This window comes from Acomys russatus, chromosome 1 (genome assembly GCF_903995435.1).
Source record: "Acomys russatus chromosome 1, mAcoRus1.1, whole genome shotgun sequence".
In the NCBI taxonomy this organism is placed as follows: Eukaryota; Metazoa; Chordata; class Mammalia; order Rodentia; family Muridae; genus Acomys; species Acomys russatus.
Genome location: NC_067137.1, coordinates 19,048,429 through 19,075,578, shown reverse-complemented (window position 1 = coordinate 19,075,578; position 27,150 = coordinate 19,048,429). Strand labels below are relative to the sequence as shown.

Here is a 27,150-nt window from a genome sequence, read left to right as displayed (position 1 = left end):
AACTCAGGGTGTTCATCTCAGTTGTCTCCATTGGAGTTGCTTCCATCTTGGCTGCAACTCACTTGAGTTCAGTTTGTCAGTTTTCTTTTCTTTTCTTTTTTTTTTTTTTTAAGATTTATTTATTTATTATGTACACAATGTTCTGTCTGCCATAAGAGGGCACCAAATCTCATTACAGATGGTTGTGAGCCACCATGTGGTTGCTGGGAATTGAACTCAGGACCTTTGGAAGAACAGCCAGTGCTCTTAACCTCTGAGCTATCTCTCCAGTCCCAGTTTGTCAGTTTTCAATGGTTAATTTTCTACAGGCGTGCAACTTCTTCATAGTTGTTTAAGTATAGATTTTTCTGAACTTGGGTTTATTTCTTTATCATTTTTTTTCTTTCTTTTTGTTGTTGTTTTGTTTTTGAGACAGGGTTTCTCTGTGTAGTCTTGGCTGTCTTGGACTTCCTTTGTAGACTAGGCTGGCCTTGAACTCACAGTGAACCACCAGCCTCTGCCTCCTCATTATTATTCTTAAGAAACACTAGCAGCAGTATCAGTAGAACCCCATCACCTTGTATTTCCATTGGTCGTCCAGTTTTTCAATGAGTTTATCAGAGTTAATCCTCAAAGCAATTCTGAGTTAGGTTAAGTAGGAGATGGTAGGCTAAGCAGAGGCTATTTGTTAGAATTCTGTAGCTGTGGATTGGACTCAGAATTTTAGCTGTATAATTTTTAATTGTTGAGCTTTAAAAATCTTGACTATATTTTTCCTGCCCAGCACTTGAGAGGCAGAGGCAGATGGATCACTGTGAGTTTGAGGCCAGCCTGGTCTACAAAGTGAGTCCAAAACAGCCAAGGCTGCATAGAGAAACCCTGTCTTGGGAAAAACAAAACAAAACAAAATAACAACAACAACAAAAACCCAACCAAATTGTGGTTGAAAAGTAGGCATTAACCATTTGAATCTGAAACTTATTTTTTGATATTGGGAATCTTATCTTTTATTTTATATTTTTAGTTTCTTTTTTTTTTTTTTCTTAAATCATTGTTGTTGTTAAATTATTTAGGAAAAATCATCTAATGTTAAAAATGAAAATGCAGGAGGTACTCGTAAGTCTGAAAATCTTCGGGGTTGTGACTTACTTCAAGAGGTCTCTGTCACCATTCGGAGATTTAAGAAAACTTCAGTTCCTAAGGAAAGGTAATCACATTTCATTAGTTTGCTATTCCTTTTCCTGTTTATTGTTTTGAAATAGGTCTCAGATACTTCTAGGCTGATACTGAATTGATTCTCCTGCTTCCAACTCGTATATTCTAGTATTTAAGGTGTGCCTTACCATATATGGCAATTCTGCTACATTATAGTAAAAGTATAAATAAACATGATTGAACTTCTTTTACCTGTTAGTATTTGCTTTGTCTTTTTTTTTTAATAAATTACAGTAGCTCAGGATATTATTAGTTCCCTTCACTCTTGTATCCCTGGTCTTTATATAGTACTTTCTGTGTAGGTTGAATGACTTGGTGAGAAGTATAAGAAGCATGATTTAAGGACACAGTATTGTAAACTTGTTTCCTTTAAAGCAGAATACAGTTCTGTACCCCAAGTAAGAAGCTGTAAGCATTTTTATCCTTTCTCTATTCTCCTCCTTTGCATTGTTAGGGCCTTAAACATGCTGGCAAGTCCTCTGCTACTGCAATACGTCCCAGCTCTGAAAGCTTTATTTTTGATGTTCATTATTTTAGATGAAACACTATATAACCCTCCATGTTGCATAGCAGTAGTCTGCCCTCTTTTCATTTGTGTGAATACATTGTAATGGATTTATAATTTTTCTTTTTAGAGTTCAGCGTTGTGCCATGTTACAGTTTTCAGAATTCCATGAGAAGCTTCTTAACACTCTTTGTAGAAGATCAGATGACACACAGGTCACAGAACACGCTCAGAGTCTTGTGTTGGATGCTCTCTGCTGGTTAGCTGGAGTTCATTCAAATGGACCTGGCAGGTTAATAATTAAAATTTTGCTTTCCTTAATGATTGTCTTTTGGCTGTTAGGATTCAGAGTCCAAAATGAGTCTGTTTGCTCTTATTTTGCAGCTCAAAGGAAGGAAATGAGTGCCTACTTTCAAAAACACGAAAATGTCTTTCAGACATTGTACGTGTTTGCTTCTTTGAGGCAGGACGAAGTATAGCCCATAAATGTGCCCGATTTCTAGCCTTGTGCATTAGGTTGGTGTGTTTTTATTTGAAAGCATACTTTGTAATTGTATCTGCGATTTGTTGCTCATACCGTGTCTATAATGGGATTTGATTCTCACTAAGTGCATGAGTAACTTTTCAACAGTTGATGACTGTTAGGTCCTAAAGAAGAATTTGGGGCTCTTAGGGTAACATGCAATGTTAAATAAATCTGCTATGCTTACTTACTTTGTGAGAATTAATTCATTCTTACTGCTTGATTGTCCACTGCCTTATTCTTGTTATTTAACCATCTTGCTGAGTCTTCTGTCATTATGCAGCTGTAAAACCTGACACTTTAGCCATCAAGAAATATTTAGATGAATGGCACCTGCTTATTAGCTCTTCTTAGTAATGGCAGTGGTCTAACCTGGGAGAAAACTCTTGGTGCCTTGGCTTTTTAAAAATTTTCTAAAGTACTATGCCAAGTTTAAGGTTGAATTTACATAATAAATAATGTCCTTAAATTCTTTATTTCTTAATAAACAATTTTCCAGTAATGGCAAATGCGACCCCTGTCAACCTGGATTTGGATCAGTTCTGTTGAAGGCTTTACTTGAAAATATGTGCTTTTTACCAGCAGCAGCAACTGGTGGTATGTAAAATTACTTTAATAACAAGCATTTTACAGTTATCTTGTTCTTATTCTATGGTTTTCTGTAGTTTCTCTGGGTTATTAAATTTTTTGTTACTGAGTATGTTTGTGTGTAGGTGTACCTGTTTGGGCAGGTACATTTGGGGGCGGGGTCATCAGAGAATCTTAGGTATAATTTCTCAAAAATGTTGTCCAGTGCCTCACAGTGGTTTGAGGCAGTGGTACACACCTTTAATCCCAGCACTTGGGAGACAGAACTAGGCAGATGTCTGAGTTCTAGGCCAGCCTAAAATAGAGTGAGTTCTAGGACAGCCAAGGCTACACAATGAGAAACCCTGTCTCAGGGGTAAAATGTCGTCAATCTTACTCTTTAAAAACAAAACAGAAGTTTTTATTTGTTCCTTGTGAATTTCACATCATGCATACCAATCCCACTTATTTCCTCCCATCTGCCCTTTGACCTTGCAAACCCCCTGCCCCTCAGAAGAAAAAGAAGATGATCGTCATCACTCTTTCTTTTTGGAAGCTGTAGGGTATCACAGTATGTCTCACAGTATTACGCTTTTTATTTTTGTTTTTATTTTTTTCCGAGACAGGGTTTTTGTGTGCAGCCCTGGCTATCCTGGACTTTATTTTGTAGACCAGGATGGTTTTGAACTCACAGAGGTCCGTCTGCCTCTGCCTACCGAGTGCTGGGATTAAAGGTGTGCGCCACCACACCTGGCCACAGTATTACCCTTTTGTGCACACATCTTTGCTTGAAAATGTTCATTGCAATGAGTCAGTCTGGTTTGAGGCCCCTGCCTTCTGCAACACTATTAATACAGGGGAGTCACTGGGACTCCTCTCAGATATTCTGTTGTTACCCTGTGTCATGGAGTTCCTGTAATTTTGGATCTATAGGACCAGCCCCTTTGTACACTCCAGCAGTTCATAATAGATGTTGGGGTGTGTCTGGGCCTGAGAGGTGTCTGAGGTGGTCAGCCCTCTGGCTCTCCTATACCCATACCACCCAGGAATGGGATTGGGAGCTCTTTGGTCTTGTCCTACTAGGACATCCAAAGGTGCTACCAGGAAGGGGCAGAGCCAGCTCTCTGGCTGTCATGTTCTCAGGGCTGGCTTATCAGACTGGGCTAGCTAGCTCTACTGTGTTGACAGGGAGGTGTAGGGCCCACTTTCCCAAGTGCTGCAGCAGGCAAGGGGCTGAGCCAGCTCAGATGCTGTCATGAATGGACTGGCTCACCATCAATGCCTGTAGCCAAGGCCAGCTCTCTTTTGCTGCACAGTTGAGGTATAGGGGCTGTTCTCTAGTGTAGTTGGTGAGGGACTTGGCCAACTCTCCCACTGTCACGGTGGTGAAGGATGCTAGAAGTGGAGGAGGGTGTCTCTTGTCCACCTTCACTTTTCAGTCAAGGTCTTTCTTTGGCCTGGAGCCTTACTAATAGGTGAGACTGGGTGTCCTATGAGATCCAAGGATCTTCCTAGCATGCCATCATGCCTATTTTAAAATAATATGTTCTTAGAGCTTGAAATTAGTTCTCCCTGCTTGCATATTAGGTATTATACTGACTAAGCCATCTCACCACCCTATACGTGTTTCTATAGGGTTAGTAACTTGTGGTTTGTTGTACATATACTTTCTGTTTAATTATGGGGCATGCGGTGAGAAGCCTTTTAGGTCAGGGTGCTTGCTGCTGTGCCTAGTGACATGAGTTCCAACCCTGGAACCCACATGGTAGAAGGAGGGATGTCATGACCCCTCCAGTGGAGTCTGTGTGACAAATGTTACTGCAGAACCTGAGGTGATGACCCCTACCCAGGGAGAGCCTCCTGGAATGGGTCTGATGTTCCTGCCAGGAGTAAATGATTGCAGTTTTTCTTTTTATTGACTTGTTTTGGAACATTCCGCTTTTGTTTTTGCTTTCTTATCAAAAGTTTTCAAACGTAACTGTGTTGCTAAGAGACACCTTAGCGAGACTACAGCCAAGGGTCATTCAGATGGTTTTACCACCAAGTTCCATTTCACTTGTTAATAAAAACATAGCTAAGGGTTAATCATAGTTTATATTATAACTTACAAATAAAGTGTCTAAGAAAGCTCCAGATAGTGACAGAAGAGCTAAGAAAAAACTCTTAATTCACAGATGTTTGATATAATGACATTGATCTTTGATAAAGAGTGCACATGCGTACTGATACCAGTCTGATGACTTAAGAATGATGGTTCAAGATTGATGACAACATTATTACTCTGCATCCTGTATTTTAAATTATGTATGCCTGACTAACTTCCTTGAATTAAAAAAAAAAAATAATGTAATGACAAAAACACTTCCTGCTTCCAAAAAAGGTATATAAAAACCTAACTCACTTGCCTACAAAATACACTCAGATTCAAACACTAGTCCTGGTTTTTCTCTGTTTGCCAATCTTTGTCCACCGACGCTTCGAGAGCCCCTGTCCTCAAGGACCTATACCTGACTGAGACAGTCCGTGACAGAGGGAAGTAACTCTGAATTTATGCTCTGATTTCTACAGTTGTCCCCAAACCACCCACCCACACACACACACACACACACACACACACACACACACACTTGGATCTTTGCACTTGTGCTGTGTCATTTGCATTCACAAGCACATACATACAGACACAGTAAATAAATGTAATTAAAAAATAATAATTGCTAGCAGTAACTAAGAGGCACAATAAGTTTCAGGTCATCTTGACTTTTTTTTTAGTTGTTTATTGACTATAGATAATATGTCACACACAGATTACAATGCCAGAAATGCTAGAGAGATGTCATAGATAAATAAAATAGTTCAGATGCCACCACATGTGCATATGTATTATGTTTCATTGAGAGTGACCATGGCAGACTGAGTCCCTTAAAGGTCCTGTGAAGATTTTATAGAAATGCTTCTCAGAAATAATTATAGTTACTAAACAGGAATTTTCAAAGCTCTCCCCTCTAATAGTACATATATACGGTGATAAGACTTTTGTATATGTTCTTTTGCTATTACAGTGAAGGAATACAGATTTAGCCTTTAAGTTGTGTGTGTGTGTTGGTAGAGATACATCTGTTTTTATTTTACGTGAGCATATATTGCGTATACAGTGTCATAGAAGGCCAGGAGGGAGCATCAGATCCTCTGGAGCTAGAGTCATGGAATTGTGAGCTGCCATAAAGATACTAGGAACCAAGCCTAGGTTCTGTGTAAGAGAAACCAGTGTTCTTAACTATTGAGCTGTCTCTACAGTCTAATGTGTTTTATAGGCATTTCTCACAGTTTTAGTCTATGTATTCATTTATTTGTTTCTCTAAATTTGAGGCAGAGTCTCATGTAGCTTAGGCTTTCTTTGACCTTAAACTTACAGTCTTGCTGATCCTACTTCTCAGGTGAAAGAAGAAATTACAGGAGTTCCTAAATTGCAACTTCTTAATATAGTCCATTGTGTTGTGGTGACCCCCCAGCCATAAAATTATTTCATTACTACTTCGTAACTACAATTTTTGCTACTGTTTTGAATCATAATCTAAATATCTGAGAAGCAGGATTTCTAATATGCAACCCTTAAAGGGATTGCTCCTCGCAGATTGAGAACCACTGATACAGAGTATAGCATTTTACATTCTTTTGCTCATCGCAGTAACCTCTGATCTCTCACAGTTTCTTATGGATTGTTTTTAATGGTCGGTTGCTGACATTCTGGCATGTACTTAGTACTAAAATTTCTTTGCTAAGTCATCTAATGTGCTGGGGTCCACTTCCTCATGCTGTATAGGTTATACCCGACTGACATTTTAGAGTGCTGTTCCGTTCATTTGCAGTGTGTACTGCTTGAAGCTCACAGCCATCAAGTTTAAGTTTCGGAATAATTTTGTATAGAGGAGCAGTATTTTAAGAAGGTTGATTTAACACTTTCAGTCTCTGCTTTTGTGGCTATTCACAAGTGCTTTCCTTACCATTAATATACCGTTTGCTTGTTTGTTAGTCAGTGCCTCTATGTGGGCACAGCTATTCTAGAACTTGTATAGACCAGGCTGGTCCTGAAATTTGCCTGCCTTTGCCTTCTGAGTGCTAGGATTAGCGGTGTGTTTCATTATGTCTTGCACATTGTTATACTCTGGTTTTTTGAGACAGGGTTTCTCTGTGTAGCCTTGGCTTGCTCTGTAGACCAGCCTATTCTTGAGTTTGCTTCTGCCTCCTGACTGGGATCAAAGGATGCACGCATCACTACACCTGACTTGATAATACTTTTTAACATCAAGTTTGATTAATATATTTCCAGGAAAATGTTATATATTCCTTAGGAAAATATTTTTGTATTTGTGGATGGTAGAGCATGCGTGCTACAGTGAACATGTAGGGGTCAAGTTAATGTACAGTATTGGTTCTGGGAACTGAACTCACTTTGTCAGGCTTGCTGGCAAGTGCTCATTCCTGCTGTGTTGTTTTACCAGCCCTGGAATTCTTAGTTTAAGAGTCTTTCTCAGGATGATGTTTTTATTATTATATATAATATAATATATTATATTATTAGTGTCCTAGAACTCTTATTCTTTCTTCCTAAGTTGATTATCTTTCCACAATAAGGAAGTATCTTTCTAGTAAAAGTAGCTGAATTTATAAATATTTAACTGAAGTATTTGTATGCTAGAGATGAAGGAGAAAAAGGCATGGCTTTGTTCTTTCTAGGGTCTGTCTATTGGTATTTTGTACTGCTGAATTATGTTAAGGATGAAGACTTGGCTGGATGCAGTACGGCTTGTGCAGCTTTACTCACTGCTGTGTCCAGACAGTTGCAGGACAGGCTGACACCACTCGAGGCTTTACTGCAAACAAGGTATGTTTAACATCTTAAAGTATGAACAGTGGGCACAGAACTCTTCATTGCTTGGTGTGCCTAAAACAATGTATTACCTTAAAAGGGATATTCAGTTTGTGCTAAACATTCTTCGTAACGTGATTAGTCTAAGGTCCCCTTTCCCATGTTTTTTCAGGAACTGTTCCCTTCAGCTATTAGTGGCATTCTATATTTATTCAGAGAGCTAATTATAGTTTTTGTTTGTTTGTTTATATATGTTTTTTCCTGCAAAATGTCTTTGTACCACATGCACGGTGCTTGTAAAGGCTAGAAAAATGTGTTAGATTCCCTGGAACTGGAGTTAGAGATAGTAGTGAGCTTCCTTTTGGTTCCTGGGCATTGATTCCATGTCCTCTGGAAGTACTGTGAGTTCTTTTAACTGTTGAGGTACTCTTCTGACCCTAAGTGTATTTAACATTTAAAGATACGTTGCTTACTTAATGCAAGAGATATTTGATGTTATTTGTTAGTGGCATAACTTTATAGGTATAACTATGTAACTCACTTGTTACTTTCACCTGAAATTCTTTTGTTTACCAGTTGGATTTTTTAAAAAAAGATTTATTTATTTATCATATATACAGTGATTTGCCTGCATGTACATCAGAAGAGGGCCTCAGATCTTATTATAGATGGTTATGAACCACCATGTGGTTTCTGGGAATTGAACGCAGGACCTTTGGAAGAGCAGCCAGGGCTCTTAACCTCTGAGCCATCTCTTCAGCCTCCTACCAGTTGGATTGTAAAAATCTTAACCTAGTGAAATACTAAAAGATTAGATTAAAATTTTTTTTTTTTGGTCTTCAGCTTTGTTTCTACCTCGGAACAGGTTTTCTCTGTGTATACCAGGCTAGCCTGGAAACTCAAGAGATTGGCCTGCCCCCCTCAGTGCTGGGATAAAAGGTGTGTGCCACCATGCCTGGCTGATCTGAAGCCTTAAAAAGTTTTTTTTCTTTTAGATTTTATTTTGTTTTACATGTATGGGTGTTTTGCCTGCATGTACATGTATGCACTACATGCATAATTGGTACTCATGGATGCCAGAAGTTGTGGCAGAGAACCTGGACCTGGAGTTAGGAATGGTTAAGAACCATCATGTGGTGCTGGTATTCTGCAACAGCAGCAAGTGCTCTGAACCACTAAGCTGTCTTTCCAGCCCCTGGTCTTCAGCTCTTGAAGTTGGGCATTCCTTTATTTAGAGCACTGCCTTTCTGATATGTTTAATTATAAATCCTGATTTTGATGAAGTTTTCCTTAAAGTGCTTATTCTCGGTATTGTCACTGTAGTGATAGTGTGGGGAAAAAGAGTGCTTATTTTTTGTTCGATTTGGTTTCTCCCTCCCACACCTCATGACAGTCTTGCTGCATTGGCCGCCAGCCTATTTGAGTCATTTTTATTGGCTCTGCACAGCATTTGGAATGTAGTTTTCTCTGGCGTTCAGTGAATTTGGTGCCCTTTTTTGTTTGTCAAACTGCTTTGGAAACTAAACGGGTAATTTTTAAAATTAAATGGCTGCAAAGTAAATTATTTAATACATTATTTCATTTCTCAGATACGGATTATACAGCTCCCCATTTGATCCAGTCCTTTTTGACTTGGAGATGAGTGGTTCTTCTTGTAAAAACATATACAATAGCAACATTGGTGTCCAGTCAGATGAAATTGATTTATCGGATGTTCTTTCAGGTACTGACTTCTTTTAGTAAGTGAACAAAACACAAATAGTTCTATATTCATACTTAGTTCATCTTTTTAAATGTTATACTCTAAGTTTAAGTTACCATGTCTCTTTATTGTAGCTACTCACACTTTTGTCTTCAGAACAGTAGTTTTTTTTTTTAAGAACTTAATCATAATTTCTATGAAAATGCTAAAACCATTTGATTTAATAGCTCAATTTCTTTGTCCTTTCTCAAAAACAAAAAAACTCTACAAGGAATACAGGTTGAGTACACACAATTTGAAAATCCAAAATCTGAAATGTTTGACTATCATGTTAGTGGTCAAAAAGTTTCAGAATTTCTGGTATTTCAGAATTGCAGTGTACAGATCCTTTATAGTGAAGTATTCATGTATTAAAATTAAAAAGCAGTTTTCAAAATTAAAATAAGTCATGATCCAATTGAATTTTTTTTGCAATCAACAAATCCTATTTATTGCAATTCAGTGTGGTTTTACTGCTCAAAAGATTTAATTTGATACATGCTGTTTGTTTCTTATTACTATGAGTGCCTACCAATTTGTTTTCATTCAGCTCTGCTTTTATATGAAGGAAGCTAGTTTTTCTGCTGATGTTCTTTTTTAATGTGCCCTTTGTTAAAGTAGTGTATGAGTGAGATTGTATATTTTATGCTAATTAAGTTTGGCATAATTGTCACGATTGTTGCTACTTCATACCTTTTGTAGATTATCTTTTCATGCAATATTTTTTTTTCTGCACTAGGAAATGGAAAAGTCAGTAGTTGCACAGCTGCTGAAGGAAGTTTCACATCTCTCACTGGACTTTTAGAAGTTGAACCCCTGCACTTTACTTGCGTGTCAACTAGTGATGGAACCAGAATAGAAAGGGATGATGCAAGTACGTTTACTGGTATATACCTTCTTTAATTACATTTGTTTGTGCAATAATATAAAAAATGATATGGAGGTATTTAAATTCAAGAATATAATATATATGTAAAATTTACATCTCTTTTACACTATAAGTAGAAGACCTATGCCGGAGGGTCTATGTGTGGAAGGGCTACTATGAATAGTTTTCTATTCAAGTTCATGTTTTCTCCCTGTTACCGAGTAAGGCACTCCCTTAAATCCTTTTATTTTCATGTATATGAGTTTTTAAAAATGTATCATGGGAAATATCAACCAGAGTGAAAACAGAAGGAAGAGTAAGGCAGGCTACATCTTCCCATAACTATCTTCAACCCTTAGATGATGGCCAGTTGTGTTGATGATTTTGATATCCTAATGCTACCTGTTACTCTTAAACTTAATAGTCGTTTTGGTTGGGTTTTACCTGCCTGTAGTCTGTGGAATACTGAATCCAGCCTGGGCTTTATAACAAGAATCTGTTTTAGTAAGGGATTGCAAGTGTTGAAGTGATGAAATAGGAATCAGGAGGGAATGTGCTGGTGTTGATTAGATAAACTGTTTGACCTAATAAGTATGTAAGTTGTGCAAATGTTTATCATTTAAAATTTTTTTTCTCTGCCCTTCCCTTACATTATATGATTAATGTATGTTTATAGTTCTTATTTGACACAAAGATTTAAACATTTTATTGTTAAGAATATTTTGTATTTTGGCCTGAGTTTTTATTTCCTTTGTAGAAGGACTTGAATAGTATCCTGAAATGATTTTACTGGGAAGCTTACTCAAGCAGGTGACATTTCAACCTCTTCATTAAGTTAACAGGCCAAGGTGAAGCTCTGTGGGAGAGCACTTGCCAAGTGTGCTCAAGAATCTGGATTAAGCCGGGCGTTGTGGTGCGCACCTGTAATGCCAGCACTGTAGGAGGCAGAGGCAGGCTGATCTCTGTTAGTTGGAGGTCAGCCTGGTCTACAAAGTGAGTCCAGGACAGCCACGACTGTACAGAGACACTTTGCCTTGAAAGAACAAAAGAAATTAACAACTAAACCTGGAGAGATGGTTCAGAGGTTAAGAGCACTGCTTGATTTCCCAATGGTCCTGAGTTTAATTCTCAGCAACCACATGGTGGCTCACAACCATCTGTAATGACATCTGGTGCTCTCTTCTGACATGCAGACATATGTGCAGGCAAAACACTGTACACTTAAATAAATAAATATATTTTTTTAAAAATCTGGATTAAGTCCTAACTGCCAAAGAAACAAATTTTTTAAAAAATCATCCAAACCACAGTTTCCAGGAGAAGGCACAGAAGTTTAGGATTTTGGATTTTGCCTATAGAAGGGATAGAGTTTTAAAAGAATTTTAGTTTATTTTAATGTGTTTCCCTTCAAATTTTGTTTTGTACCTTTTCTTTGTGGAAGTACACACTAAATTTAGTTCATGTAGTGTGAGGATGATACCTGCGATTTAAAATACATATATATGAATTGAGGTCCTAGAAAGGTCAAAATTGCTTTGTTTTCTTACACTATAGTAATTTCATAATGTTTACAAAAAACTCTTAACTTAGAAATCATGGTCTTTTCTTAGAACCTGTCATGATATTAGGTATCAATTTTAAAAATTTTCATGTTTTAGTTAGTAATGTTTTGAAGAGGTTAAAAAAATAGAAAATTTTTGAGACATTTGAGATGGCTCAGGGAGCAAGAGCACTGGCTCCTCCTGCGTAGGAGGATCCATGTTTTGTTTCTAGCCCCTATCTGATGTCTCACAACTTTATTAAGTTCTGGGGGTTCTGACACCTTCATTTAGTGTTCACTGGCATTAGAAATACTGTGGTAGATGAACTCATATACAAAGTCAAAAGTACATATAAAAATACAGCTCTAAAAATTTAATGATCAAATATTGTTTGAAAAACTATTCTTTGTATCTCTGGTTCATTCCCATGTGTGAAGCGTCAGCAAAATGACGTCTCTCTCTCCCCATAGGTAGTCTGCACATGTTTGTTTTTTACAAATACAGCTTTTGATAAACATTGCCAAATTACCTGAAGTTCGCCACTTTCGGGCTAGATTAATGAGTAACTTTACTTCCTCACTTTATATTCATTTTTTATAAATGAGATGATAACAATATCTCACACACATAATAATATACTAGCAACTAATATTCTGCTTAATCAACACTATCATTTTGAAGAGTTAATGAGTTTGTATAAGTTGCATGTTTACAGTGGCTCTGCTTCTGAACCCAGTTTTACCAATGTAAGCTTTGCTACTCTGTGTCATGCAGGGCATTTGCCTCATATGGTTAATTATATGCTAAGTGTGGAAATTTAGTAAGACTGACATTTAGGTGCTGGGATTTGGGAGGCAGAGGAGAGGCAAGTGGGTCTCTGAGTTCAAAGCTAGCATATTCTACAGAGGGAATTCCAGGACTGCCCGGGCTACACAGAAAAACTGCCATAGAGAAACAAAAATAATAAATAGGTAGGTAGGTAGGTAGGTAGGTAGATAGATAGATAGATAGATAAAGAAAGAGAGAAGGAAGCCCTGCCTTGGAAAACCAACATAGATGATTAGATAGATAGATGATAGACAGACAAACAGACGGGTAGATAAGCCCTGCCTTGGAAAACCAAGATGAATGCTTGGATGGATGGATGGATGGATGGATAGGAAGGAAGGAAGGAAGAAAACCCTGCTTGGAAAACTAAAATAGATGGATATACAGATAGATTATAGACAGGCAGAAGAATGCCATTTAGTAATGTGTACAAAGTGTGCTGTCGTTACAATAGTTACCCTTCCCCAACGGAACTTTTTAGTAAAAGTCTGTAACAATACAAATACTAAAATATTAGTACTTTATTTGCCTGGCCTTTTATGCTGATATACTAGAATAAATTATGAATTTAAGTTTTTGTATCAAAATTTAAAAGTATTTTATAAATATTAAGTGGAAAAGTGTTCATTTATAATGTATTCCTGAATTACATTATAATTACATTGAAAAGTGAAATTTTGCTTTTACTGGTGAGAATGCTCATGAATAAGCACTTTGGGCTAGATTTGAATATGTGTAGGACATACTCCATTTGATGCGTTAGTAAGCTTGGGGAGAAAATAAGGCTCTATATGTTTTCTGTTGTCGTTATCTCTGCCTTTTCTGTAGGTTAACATTAGGAGATTAAGGCTTAGTAATTAACAGCACTTTTTGCTCTTCCAAAGGTCCAAGTTTTAGTGTAGTACATGCATATGGTATTTTACAACTGTCTGTAAATTCACTTCTGGGGATTCTTTTGACCTCTGTAGCACCAGACATACATGTGGTATGCAGATATGCATGCAGGGAAAACACTCATATACATATAAAATAAGAAAATATTAGCCGAGCATGGTAGTGCATGCCTGTATTCCCAGCACTCTGGGAGGCAGAGGCAGGCAAATTTCTGTGAGTTCAAGGCCAGCTTGGTCTACAAAGTGAATCTTGCACGTCCAAGGCTACACAGATAAACCCTGTCCCGGAAAAAAGTTTCCTTTAAGAGAGCAATTAAGCATTTCTATCTTTTTTCTGTTTAATTAATAGCCTTAAAATTAACGTGATTCTTTTTTTTTTTTTTTTCTTTTTCTTCTTCTCTTCCTCCTTCTTCTCCTCCTCTTCTTCTTCTTCTTTTTTTAAGCCAACACCTTGCTGTGTTAGCCTGGCTAGCCTGGAACGCAGAGAAATCCATCTGCTCTGAGTGATGAGATTAATGGCATATGTAGCATGCCCATTAAGTGATGAAGCTTTTTTGATGGCTAAGAGAGAGTGTTCAGTGTTTATATTATATGCAATTATTTGGGTTTTTAAAATCATAAACAGATTTCTTCTATACCAGAAATACTTGTGTGCTGAAAAGTAAATAACTGAAAATTTTTGATTTGGGATTTGTTCCAGGACTCCCTCAGAACTTGAGTATCAGTATTGGTATCACTACATTGCAATGTTCATATGTATATGGTGATACTGGTGATTGAACTCGGGTCTCTGTGCCTTTCAGGCAAGTGCTCTGTCACTGAGTGACATCCTACTTTTTTTTTTTTTTTTAAGTTGTATACCGATTATAGTTTTAATGTCAAATTTTGTACTTTGACCATGTACCTTTGTGAGCCTTTTTTCATCCCGGTGTTTTGTTTTGTTTTTCCTTGTCTTATGCCAGTGAGTTCCTTCGGGGTTACTCCTGCAGTAGGTGGACTATCATCTGGGACAGTTGGGGAAGCCTCGACAGCCCTGAGTTCAGCAGCCCAGGTAGCTTTGCAGTCTCTCTCTCATGCAATGGCTTCAGCCGAGCAACAGCTACAGGTGCTGCAAGAGAAACAGCAGCAGCTTTTGAAGCTTCAGCAACAGGTTGGAGACTATTTGGCTCTTTGTTCATGCTGTCTCTAAACTTCAAAAGCTGAAAAGTACTATAAAAATGACCATTATTTTCATAAAGGAAAGTAGGTTGTCCAATCTGAGCTAATCGTTTTTCAACAAAAAATTGAGGTAAAGTCTTTGTGATATGTTTAAATGTATTCAAGTTATGTGAATGCATCCTATTTAACATGTGATTGGGAAAAAATGATACTTTTTGTGGAGTCTTGAAGTGAATTGTATTTTATGTTTAAACACTCTTGAAGATACATCATTTACTATTTTCCTGCAATGGAGAATGTAGGACAATATAAAATATAGGACATTAATTTGATTCTAAGTACAGCTAAAATGAATGTGGTTTATTGATGTAATCGCTGACTAAATGCAACCTGTGCAAATTCCCCTTGAGAAATTGTATCAAGTCAATCCACATTGAATCCACTTTTGGTTCATTTTGTTTTGAGCAGAACTTGGTTTCCTTATTTACATTTCATTTTTCTGTTTGCTTTTTATTTTTTGAGTACTTTCTAATTCCCTAATATACAAGAAATTTTCTTACAGTGGTTTAAGAATTGTTCCTAACAAGGCAGTGCTTCATTTGTTGTTATTTTGTGTCATTAGGATGTAGTTAATTCTCAATTTAACTTTATTACATATAATCACTGAGTGTTCCTCCCAACATAGGTAGTCAGGATTCTTCCATAGGTGTTACTTTTGCTTCTTTTACAGAAGGCAAAGCTGGAAGCCAAGCTGCACCAGACAACAGCAGCTGCAGCTGCAGCAGCAGCATCATCAGCAGCAGCAGCAGGTCCTGTTCACAATGCTGTACCTTCTAACCCGGTGGCTGCTCCCGGATTTTTCATCCATCCATCTGATGTTATTCCACCCACTCCAAAAACAACACCACTTTTTATGACTCCACCACTCACTCCACCCAATGAAGCAGTCTCTGTTGTGATTAATGCTGAACTTGCACAGCTTTTTCCAGGCTCGGTCATGGATCCTCCAGCAGTGAATCTTGCTGCACATAACAAAAATTCCAACAAGTCTCGAATGGTAAATGCTGTTTTAGTAAAATCTTAACTTGGACATACTCTGAGATTTTAAAATAAATTCTAGCCTTGGAGGTCAAATGTTTAAAATATCAACAAAGTCAGTGGGGCGTGGTGGTGGACACCTGTAATCCCAGCATTCTTGGAGGCAGAGGCAGGTGTATCTCTGTGAGTTGGAGGCCAGCCTGGTCTACAAAGCAAGTCCAGGACAGGCACGGCTACACCGAGAAACCCTGTCTCAACAAAACAAAACAAACCCACAAAAAATTAACATTAATCATTTTGCTTTTATAAAACATTTAAAAATGTATATTAAGAAAGGAGACTTGTTAATTTAATGTTATACTTAGAAGGTTTCTCAGAGCAAGAGTATTAGTACAGGGTTATGTTGTTTTCTTTTCTAGAATCCACTTGGTTCTGGTCTGGCCCTTGCAATTTCTCATGCTTCACACTTTCTTCAGCCTCCACCTCACCAGTCCATAATTATAGAGCGAATGCATTCAGGTAATTATTGCATTTCTTAAATTATTTTTCTTGGCTAGTCCTTTGGCCGTTTTATGACTTATTGCAAATAAATCACATTTGCTATCAAGTAAGTACATTCTACCAAGAATAAGACCTAAAGAGTGTGTAAGCTAGTTGGCTAGTTGCGTTGAAATAGTGAGAATACTCTGTATCTAATCTTGCCTGTAGACATAGGAATGATACAAGTGCTCTGGTTATATTATAGATGCTTAACTATCATCATACCTGAGATTAGGCTGAAAGGCAGTATCCTAAAACTAATATTATATCTGGATTTGTATTGTGTAGTATTCTATAAATCTAAAATTGGGATGAGCGTATGCATACTTACGAATTAATTTTAGCTACTTTTAACTTTCTAATTCTACTAGCTTTTAGTTCAATACTATAGTAACAGCAAAAATTCGAAATATTCTTATTGGGAAAATGGACATAACTGTATCTGTGCTTTTCATTATAGGAACAATTGAGTCATACTTGCTTTAGAAAAGAGAATTGAATACTTAGAAAATCTCTGCACATTTGTTTATGAATTGGCAGCAGCATTCGTGCTAATAACATGTAGAAGGAAAATGGGTTGCTCTGCATGTGAATAGTTGTTTATACTGTAGTTTGGTTTGACCCAAAGACACAATTAAATCATATGAGCCCCATTAGGAGGTGAACCATACTTTTATTTGTTATTTAGGAAAGTATTGGAAATTGCCTCTTTTTTTAAACACAGTTCTATCACAAGCAGTACTGTTCTTATACATTTTATTTGTTTTTTTTTTTTTTTCCCTCTCTGCAAAGTGTTAATTGCTCAACTGTCCCTTATACCAATTTAATGAAAAAGAAATGTTATTATTAGTGATTTGGATTTTTTTTTCACTAATGGATTGGTTTTTGTTTTGCAAAACAATATTAGCCATACAAATCTGTTCTCAGCTTTTCTGATAGGGTGCTGACCTAGAAAGTCAGTGCTGTATTCAGTCTGGGGCAGCCACCTGAATTTTCTTTGTCCTCTGGAGACTTTTCTTGAAGCATTTTTTTTTTTAAGTTCTATTTATTTTTCATTTGTGTGTATGCATAAATTTAAGAATGGACATGTTTATGTATACTATATGTGTGCAGGTGCCTGTGCATACCAGGGGAAGTCCAGTCCCATGTAACTAGAGTTATAGGCAGTTGTGATACAGGTGCTTTGAAGTGGACCTGCATTCTGTACAAGAAAAGTACATACTCTTAACTGCTGAGTCATCTTTAGCTTCTCTCATATTTGTCATTAAAATAATTTAAAATTACAATTTAAATATATGTGTGTGCGCGCGCGCGTGCTTGTGTGCTTGTCTGCTTCCCCTCCTGCCTACTTTTGCACATGGGTGCAGGTTCCCACAGAGGACATAGAAGTTGGGTTCCCTGGAGCCAGAGGTAGGCAGCCTGATGTGGGTGCTGGGAGTCAGAGTTGGCTCCTGGAAAAGCAGTATGTGCTCTTACCTGCTGAGCTGCAATCTATCTATCTATCTATCTATTTATCTATCTATTTATTTATTTATTTTTCTGAGTTGCTTTTTTTAATTGTAGCATTGATTTGTAATTTCAGCTGTGTTTTACCCTACCAACTAAACCCAATATATTAGACCTGCCTCAGAAGTTAACAAAATTTTCCTAAGTGAAGTTATGTAATACATCTTGGTATGTCTGATCTGTGTCATGGTGAAACTAAGAGAAAAATAATCCACGTCTGAATAAGGGATAGCTTGATATTTTATAGGCTTACCTCTTAATGTATTCACTGATTTAGTTGTTAAGGTATAATGTTTGAAATAAATATGAGGTTTCGCTCTATAGCTGACTGATTTTATATTAACAATCTTATAAGTTTTCACTTTTGTCTTTCAAAACTATAGCAGAGTTTTGGGCAAGGGAACAAATCTCAAGCCTTGACATATTAAGACATTAGAGAATTTTGTTTGTTTGTTTGTTTGTTTTCGAGACAGGGTTCCTCTGTCTAGCCTTGGCTGTCCTGGACTCCCTTTTTTAGACCAGGCTGGCCTCAAACTCACAAAGATCCGCCTGCCTCTGCTTCCTGAGTGCTGGGATTAAAGGCGTGCACCACCACGCCCGGCAAGAAGTTTTGAAGAAATATTGATAAAGCTACTTATACTTTGCTCCTTCTCTTAATTATAATTTAATAACTTGATTATTTTTATTTTAAGAGAATGCTTTAATCTGTTTATGAGTATATAATTTGGTTATTTGATGGATTTTGTGCTTCTCTTTCCTTTATAGGCGCCAGGAGATTTGTGACCCTGGATTTTGGAAGACCTATCCTGTTGACAGATGTATTGATTCCCACTTGTGGAGACTTGGCCTCCTTATCCATTGACATATGGACATTAGGAGAAGAAGTGGACGGAAGGCGTTTGGTAGTGGCAACTGATATAAGCACTCATTCACTAATTCTTCATGACTTAATACCACCACCTGTGTGCAGATTCATGAAGGTAAAAAACTTCAAGAAAGTAACTATGTTTTCCATGTTTCTTAGTAATACACCAACATATCTTTCAAAATACATAGCTCAGATTTTTTAATCTTATCACTTGTATATGCATACTTTCATCTTTTCATTTTAGATAACTGTAATTGGACGTTATGGAAGCACAAATGCCAGAGCAAAAATCCCATTAGGATTTTACTATGGGCATACGTACATCTTGCCTTGGGAAAGTGAGCTGAAATTGATGCATGATCCTCTTAAAGGTGAAGGGGAATCTGCAAGCCAGCCAGAAATTGACCAGCATTTAGCAATGATGGTTGCTCTACAAGAAGATATACAGTGCAGGTTAGTGGAAAATTACTCAGATATTTTGCTAAATTATTTCTGCCAGAAATGTTTTCTGTATCTACATAGAAAAGAACAAAAAGGAGGATGGACATGTACTCATAACAGTAGGAGTGAAAGCATGAGAATGTTGTTGGCTAATTGGTATAATTTATTAATATTCAGGAACAATATTTTTTTTCTTAAGATAGGTTCTCTATTTGTAGCTTTGGGTGGCCTAGAAGTGACTATGTGGACCAAACTGTCTTCCAAGCCCAGATGGTTGCCCACCTTTGGAGTACTGAGATTAAAGGTGTTTGCCACAGTACCTGGCCCAACAATAATTTTTCATAGTAGTTGGGATGTTAAGAGCTGTGCTTTTCAGTGTGTATGTGTAAAAGAAGACTGAAGGAATGACTTCAGTTATTTTCACCCATAGATACAACCTAGCCTGTCACCGTCTGGAAGCTCTTCTGCAGAGTATTGACCTTCCTCCTCTCAACAGTGCAAACAATGCACAGTACTTTTTGCGAAAACCAGACAAAGCAGTTGAGGAAGACAGTAGAGTATTTTCTGCTTATCAGGATTGTATTCAGCTCCAGCTTCAACTAAATCTGGCTCATAATGCAGTGCAGAGGCTCAAAGTAGCCATAGGTGCAAGTCGGAAGACACGGAGTGAAACATCAGTTCCAGAAGACCTGATTCAGACATCATCTACGGAGCAGTTACGCACCATTGTCAGATACGTACTGGACACATTGCTCAGCCTCCTTCACTCTTCCAATGGTTTGTACTGGACTTAGAGACTTGAAATAATTTAGAATTTTTCTGCTGCATATTTTGAGTACATGCTATTACTTTCTGTGATTTTAAAGAATAATGTGTGGTGCTGAGGATTGAATTGATAGTTTGTACATGCTAGCCAAGTATTCTTCACTGATCTGTCTAGACATTTTAGTTTGATCCCCTGTTGAATGTATTCATGACTTTTCTGAAGACCCACTCATTTATTTTCTTGCTGTTGTTGTCATGCTTTGGATGGAATCTAGGGGCTTGGCACATGGTAAATGGATGCTTTTCTACGCACTGCATCCTCATGCCCTTTATTCTAATGTTTCTTTTCAAGTTTTTGTCTTGGAGGGGCTTTTTTAAGCTAAGGTTTCTCTGTGAAGCCATCCTGTCTTAGAATTCACCTTGTAGACCACGTTGGTCTCAAACTCAGAGATCTATCTACCTCTTATTCTAAAGTTTTTAAAATTAATTTTAATTAGTTATTTTTAGGTTTGTTGTATTACTGTGCATCAATGTTTGAGTGACAAAAGTATTAAGCATTGCATAGAAGTAGAACAGTGAAAGTATGCTGACCTAATAACCTAATACCGGAATGGTGTTTTCTAGCCACGAGCTAGTTTTGAGTTACTCACTTATGTTTACAGTCTCCCTCTTAAGATATGTGATCTTTTCTCATTTATACCTATTTCCATATTCACCTGTAAGGGAATTTGATAAACCTGACCCTAGAAATAAGAGATACAATCTATATGCTTCCTCTTCCTCTTCCTCTTTTTTTTTTTTTTTTTTTTTGCTATCTCTTCTTACTGCTAAATACTTTACAGTTAAATTCTATATAAAAGAAGTAAATAATTCCCTAAGTAAATAGAATATAATTATTTACTAGTTTCTGGGGAACAATGTGAATGTAGGTGTGCTGGTGTTACTCTAACACCAAACACTTAGATAAGTCGTTTGTTTCTTTCTTGTAACAGGTCATTCTGTTCCTGCAGTTTTGCAGAGCACCTTTCATGCCCAGGCCTGTGAGGAGCTCTTTAAACACCTGTGCATCAGTGGAACCCCAAAGATACGGTTGCATACTGGCCTTCTCCTTGTTCAGCTGTGTGGTGGTGAGAGATGGTGGGGCCAGTTCCTTTCTAATGTTCTTCAGGAGCTATATAACTCAGAGCAGCTGCTCATCTTCCCACAAGATAGGTAGGTTGGAAATATCAGTGGTGTTGATTGTAAGTGATTTTTACTTTTAGTGTCATTGTCAGAATGCGATATTTTGTGTACATGGATAGTAAATATGGAGAGAATGTAAAATAGGCCTTCTCATAGTTTGAGTACTAAGTGAAGGGCATGAGCTCTGATGTATATTATGTAATATAATATATGCTACAGTGCGTTCATCCTCTTAGATTTTTCTGAATCAATCTGTGTGATTTTATAGGTGTCAGTATGTGTTTTCTATAAGACCATGCTGGGCCTTGTGTATTAAATGTGATTCTTTAGGCTCTGATAGTTCTCTGATAAGTGCTTGATTTCTTAGGGGCAGCATTATGAAGTATAACCAATGACTAGACTAGAAACTCATTTCATATAATTTCTCCTTATAGAAATCTTTTTTTTACTAGCTAATGAGTGGTTTTAAGAAGCAACCACACTTTATAATAATTCCTATGTGAATTTTTTTTTTTAAGTGGAAAATTTAAATTGATTCTCACTAGTGATTTTCTGTGTGTCTGTTTTTAGGGTCTTTATGTTGCTTTCCTGCATTGGTCAAAGATCACTTAGTAACAGTGGTGTATTGGAAAGCTTACTCAACCTCTTGGATAATTTATTGTCACCTCTTCAGCCAGAGTTAACCATACATAGAAGGACAGAAGGTATTATATAAAGTGACTGTCTTTAGTAGTTATAGTTACTCTAAGTACTGGTTGTATGAAATATTTCTGATGTACTTTAATATTTATTGCAGTACATTTTTTATTGATATTTTTGTGATGTAGCCTTTTTTGAATGAATAGCTTTTCTTATGCTTGACTGCCGTATCATTCTTTTCAACTCTATATTCAAATTGTGAATTTGTATAGCTTTTTTTTTTTAAATCTATTTATCTATCTTGTGGATTGTTTGTTTCTTTGTTTTTGAGACAGGGTCTGTCTTTGTAGTCCTGTGTGCTCTGAAACTTGCTATGTAGATGAGGATGGTCCTGGGTTCAGAGATTGTTCTTCTGCTTCTTGAGGGCTGGGATTCAACTTGTGCACCTTCACACCCAGTGTTTTTTGACACACAGCATCAGTGTGTTCTTTATTTGTAAGATGTTTTCTCAAGCTGGGAGATGGTGAGGCAGGTGGATCCCTGTGAGTTTGAAGTCAGCCTAGTCTACAAAGGGAGTCTAGGACAGCCAAGACCACACAGAGAAACACTGTCCTGAAAAACAACAAAAAGAATTCTCTCAGTTTTCCTTAGGATTCACATTTACTGGAATCTTCTTCTCTCCTTTCCCCCTAGGAGTCCTGGATATCCCCATGATCAGCTGGGTCGTTATGCTGGTGTCCAGGTTACTGGACTATGTGGCCACTGTTGAAGATGAAGCAGCAGCTGCAAAGAAGCCCTTGACTGGTAAAGACAGGGAGAGGTTCCTGACAGGTATTACAAGTTCATAAGAATGTGTTGGTAGGGATTTTTAGTGACTCCGCATTTGTTCCTGATCTGGCTAGTGACTTGGCGATACCAGATGTATGTAATTTATGTAAAATGAGCTAATTTTCTTTAGGGATCTGCTGAAAGATAGAATTTATATTTGCTGGATGAACTCCTTTTCTGGATGTGATTGTTTGTTTGTTTGTTTTCCAGACTGGCTTTCTCTGTGTAGCCCTAGCTGTCCTGGACTTTGTAGACCAGGTTGGCCTCGAGCTCACAGAGATCCACCTGCCTCTGCCTCCCAAGTGCTGGGATTAAAGGCGTGAGCCACCATCTCCTGGCGTTTTTATGAGGTCTTTTTCTTTTCTTTTTTGGATGTGAATTTTAATTAATCAGTGCATCTATATTTTTCACATTCTGCACCCATAGTGGTTTATATAAGTAGAAGTGAGTTTAATGTAGGAAGGGAATTTGTGGAGCATTAAAAATTTTTTTTAAATTTATTTTTTAGTTTTGAGATTGTATCTTTCTTTCTTTCTTTCTTTCTTTTTTTTTTTTTTTTTTTTTTTGGTTTTTCGAGACAGGGTTTCTCTGTGTAGCCTTGGCCATCCTGGACTCACTTTGTAGACCAGGCTGGCCTCAAACTCACAGCGATCTGCCTGCCTCTGCCTCCCGAGTGCTGGGATTAAAGGCGTGCGCCACCATGCCCGGCTTTTGAGATTGTATCTTAATAACATTTCTTCCTTTATTTCCTTGCTCTATTAAAATTTTTTTTTTTTCTTAACCACATCAGTTCAGTTCTTTTAATTAGCTACAATTGTCCTTTATGCTTAGATGTGAAAGCTTATTATTATTATTATTATTATTATTTTTAGTAGGCATGGAGGACAAATCAAGTAATTCTTTCATTTATTGTAATTAAAATTTACTATAATAAATGTCTTGAGGCAGTTGAACCTAATGTGTCAATACAGGAAAGGTGAATGAGAAGTCTCAGACGTAGGAAATTTGTTTTATGTTGGTATAAAAAATAATATGTGAATATGAGTATTTGTCCTCAGTTACAGGATAAAGGGGTAAACTGTAACACTGAGCTCCATGTAACCACAATTCAAGTGGTGTGCAATAAGTTCTATCAGAAGTCTTCATTTTAATTTTTATTGTTTGATATTAGAGAGGAGGAATGATGGGGAGATATTTTCAGGGAGTAATGATTTCAAACTAAGGCATGAAATAGGAAAGCATTTAAGTGTCTGAAATAGGAAAGCATTTAAAAATTATAAATAACTCATTAGAAGAGGGGCTCTGTATGGTGGGAACACCTCTAATTACAGCTGTCCAGAGTAAAGGCCAGCTACCGCTTTATACATGGTGAGACCCTATCTCAAAATAACAACAACAAAACCTGTCAGAGGAGAAGAATGTGTGATTTTAGGCCAGACTGAGGGAAAGAGCACTGCAGAATAGTGTGAATATGTTCCAAAACACAAGGGTAAATGCAGTTATGCAGCCTGCCACTTGAACAATTAAAACAATGCTGTCAATCATTACTCTGGATAGCATTTTTTGATGCTTGTACAAAACATCATCATCATCATCATTATTTCTTGTGTAGAACACATCAAAGCTATGTTGTTCAAAATGAATCGTTTTTGGTGCTATTTTTGTTTTTTTGAGACAGGCTTTCTGTATATATCCCTGGTTGTCCTGGAGCTCGCTTTGTGGACAAGGCTGACCTTGAACTCAGAGACCTACCTGCCTCTGCCTCCTCGCTGGGATTAGGGACATGTGCCACTGCTGCCCTGCTTAAAATGAGCGTTAAACCTTGAGACAGAAAATGTTTGGGATGCTGGAAGAGACTAGATAGAGAACTATGCTGACAGTCATTTGTTCAACCTTCAGGGAGCTGTTTTATCTTTAAAACTGACTCAGTGGATGTATTTGTTTTCGTCATATAGAAGTTACTTAAAAGTCATATTAAACAGAATTATTCATAGCAGCATTTCTTTCCAGGTAACCAATGGAGTTTTATTAACAATAATCTACATACTCAGAGCTTAAATAGATCCTCCAAGGGAGGCAGTAGCCTCGATAGATTATATTCCAGAAAAATCAGAAAGCAGCTTGTTCATCATAAGCAGGTAATGGTCAATAACTTTTAGCTTTGTGACTGTCTTCTGATATCACCCATTGGCCTTAGCAGGCATTTAGCAAGCTGCCTAGGTTGTTGGCTTACCACTTTGGTGAGCGTATTTGCAAAATGACAAAAGTACCTACTTTATTTAGTTTTGATATTCTGTAAACTTGTTGGTTCTCTGTCACTACTGCTGAAGGACATTGTTTCCCTTGTTGAAAGGGCTTGTTGACTTTGCTCTTCCTTACTCTGGCTTTCTTCCCATGCTCCCCTTTACTATGTGCTTTTTCGTACAAACCCAGGAACATTTATTCTTAAATTTCTAGTGGCATCCAGTTGTTTTTTAGATGAAGTTGCATGTTATCTGCCCCTCTAACTTTTAGATTTTAATTTCTTATGTATTAGATAGTATTGAATTTAAGTTTGTGGAACAACCTGCACAATCCTCATTCAGGATTTCTGGATGTGCTAACTACATTTTCTTTTCTTTTTTTATAATTTCTAAGTACATATTTTTAGTCTTTGCCTTGTATAAATGGACATATTTTTCTGACATTTGCACATTATCACTTTCTCAAAGAGGCCTACCATGGTTACTAAATTGGAATCTCATGTCCATGCAAGAGTTTCCAGAGTGTTCTAATTCTTTGTTTCATTCATTTTCTTTGGTGATGTTGTATTTTGTTGCTTTTAGGTTTGTGCAGTTTGTTGTGTGTAATGGTTAAGTAAAACATTGGCAGGGAGGTATGTAGTGTGTTTCATTTTATGTCTAGTCTGTTTTCCTCAGAGTGATTGGTATTCTTTGACTTAACTATGTCGAGCATATCAGTACTTTGCTTTGTAGATTTTATTTATTTTTACTTTTTATGTGTATTAGTGTTTTGCCTGAATAGTGAGTGTCTGGTAACTGAGGGGCCCAGAAGGAGGGTATCATGTCTCTTGGAACTGGAATTTCAGATGGTTGTAAGCTGCCATGTAGGTATTGGGAACTGAACCCAGGTCTGATGCAAGAGCAGCGAACTGCTGAGCCATCTTTCCAGCCATCGTACTTTACTTTTTGTTGCTAGCTACTATTTCATTTTTATGAAGATTAACTGTGTATTTTTTTAAAGAGTAATTTTTCAGTTGCTTCTTAGTGAAATATAAGCAGAAAGCACAAACACACACATTCTCATTTCTTCTTTTTATGCTCACTTGTACAGAGAAACTGGCTTTCATAGGTAGTCATGTTTTAGAATATAATTCTACTACACGAAACCTATGTGTGCAGCTGATTGTTTACAAACAAGGTGCATAATCCCTTCAGAAACAGTGTGTGAACATTATTTACTGTGTCATTGTTATCTGAAGATTTGAGCTTATAGTAATGTTACCTTCTTTTCAGTCAGTAGATATAATAATTTTATGAAAAAATGTGTTCATTCCTGGTGTGGTTTAGTAGTAGAGTATATACACAAGATATTCTAGGTGCTGAACTTAGTTTCTAAAAGGAAAACATGCCATTTTCTTTCTTACAGAGTAGAGTATACTTTGTTGTACCTAGTATTCTTTTTTGTGTATACTGCATATGTGCCTGAGAGGCAGGAAGAAGGCATTGGATTCCTTGGAGCTTGATTGTGAATAGCTATGTGGGTACTGGGCACTGAACTTGGGTGCTCTGAACCTTTGATCTATTCTCCATTCAGTTTACTGCTTTAAAAAAAAAAAAGTTTATTTTACATTTATTTATGTGTATATGTGTCTGTCTTTATTGCTATGTAAGTGCAGGTGTCTGTAGAGACCATAATGACAGTGTTTGGTTCCCTGGAAGTAGAAAGTGCAGCTATAAGCCTGGCATGAGTCCTGGAAACTGAAATTGGGTCTTCTAGAAGAGCAGCATGTGCTTTTTTTTGTTGTTTGTTTTGTTTTGTTTTCAAAGCCTACTGAGCCATGACTTCAGCCCCTGCAGTGCTATTTCTTTAATGAAGAAGAAAAAAAGAGTGTCTTAGCCTGGACTCTTAAGAGGAGTGCTTGTTTTTACAGAGGACCTTGGTTTGATTGGACAGCACACATGGCAGTTCACTTCTATTCATAATTCCAGTTCCTGGGCCCCCAACACCCTCTTCTGACATTTCCCCCAAATGGTGTTTCTCTGTGAAATAGTCCTGGATGTCCTGCAACTCACTTTGTAGACTAGGCTGGCTTTGAACTCTCAGACTTCTGCCTGCCTCTGCCTCCAGAGTGGTAGGATTAAAGGAGTGCACTACTACACTCAGCTCCTCTTCTGACTTCTTACAGCCTCAGGCATACTTGTGATGCGCAAATACACACACACACACACACACACAGCATTCATATATGTAAAAATATTTTTAAAAATTTTAATGTGTGGTTTATATGAACTGAGATTTAGTTTGGAAAACCATAGATCTGGGACATGGAAAGCTTTGCGGCCTGTCGTAAATAGGTATTTTTGGTACTAACTTGTGCCCCCGCCCCCAATGTTTTAATCCCACTCTCTTCCCTCAGTTATGAGCTAATTTGA

General features: G+C 37.3%; 1 protein-coding gene across 2 annotated transcripts in view; it reads left to right on the top strand.

Annotated features, from left to right (window-relative positions):
* Birc6 (baculoviral IAP repeat containing 6) overlaps positions 1-27,150 on the top strand; it is a 182,177-nt gene that overhangs the window by 65,407 nt on the left and 89,620 nt on the right. For both annotated transcript variants that reach the window (XM_051168400.1, XM_051168481.1), the window contains exons 16-32: positions 1,053-1,186; positions 1,830-1,991; positions 2,084-2,215; positions 2,722-2,819; positions 7,527-7,674; positions 9,249-9,382; positions 10,140-10,286; positions 14,493-14,680; positions 15,419-15,745; positions 16,146-16,245; positions 18,538-18,752; positions 18,885-19,093; positions 19,512-19,858; positions 20,839-21,058; positions 21,599-21,732; positions 22,361-22,498; positions 24,506-24,633. In XM_051168400.1, the coding sequence (XP_051024357.1) occupies positions 1,053-1,186; positions 1,830-1,991; positions 2,084-2,215; positions 2,722-2,819; positions 7,527-7,674; positions 9,249-9,382; positions 10,140-10,286; positions 14,493-14,680; positions 15,419-15,745; positions 16,146-16,245; positions 18,538-18,752; positions 18,885-19,093; positions 19,512-19,858; positions 20,839-21,058; positions 21,599-21,732; positions 22,361-22,498; positions 24,506-24,633 (2,961 nt within the window). The remainder of the gene's footprint in view (positions 1-1,052; positions 1,187-1,829; positions 1,992-2,083; positions 2,216-2,721; positions 2,820-7,526; positions 7,675-9,248; positions 9,383-10,139; positions 10,287-14,492; positions 14,681-15,418; positions 15,746-16,145; positions 16,246-18,537; positions 18,753-18,884; positions 19,094-19,511; positions 19,859-20,838; positions 21,059-21,598; positions 21,733-22,360; positions 22,499-24,505; positions 24,634-27,150) is intronic.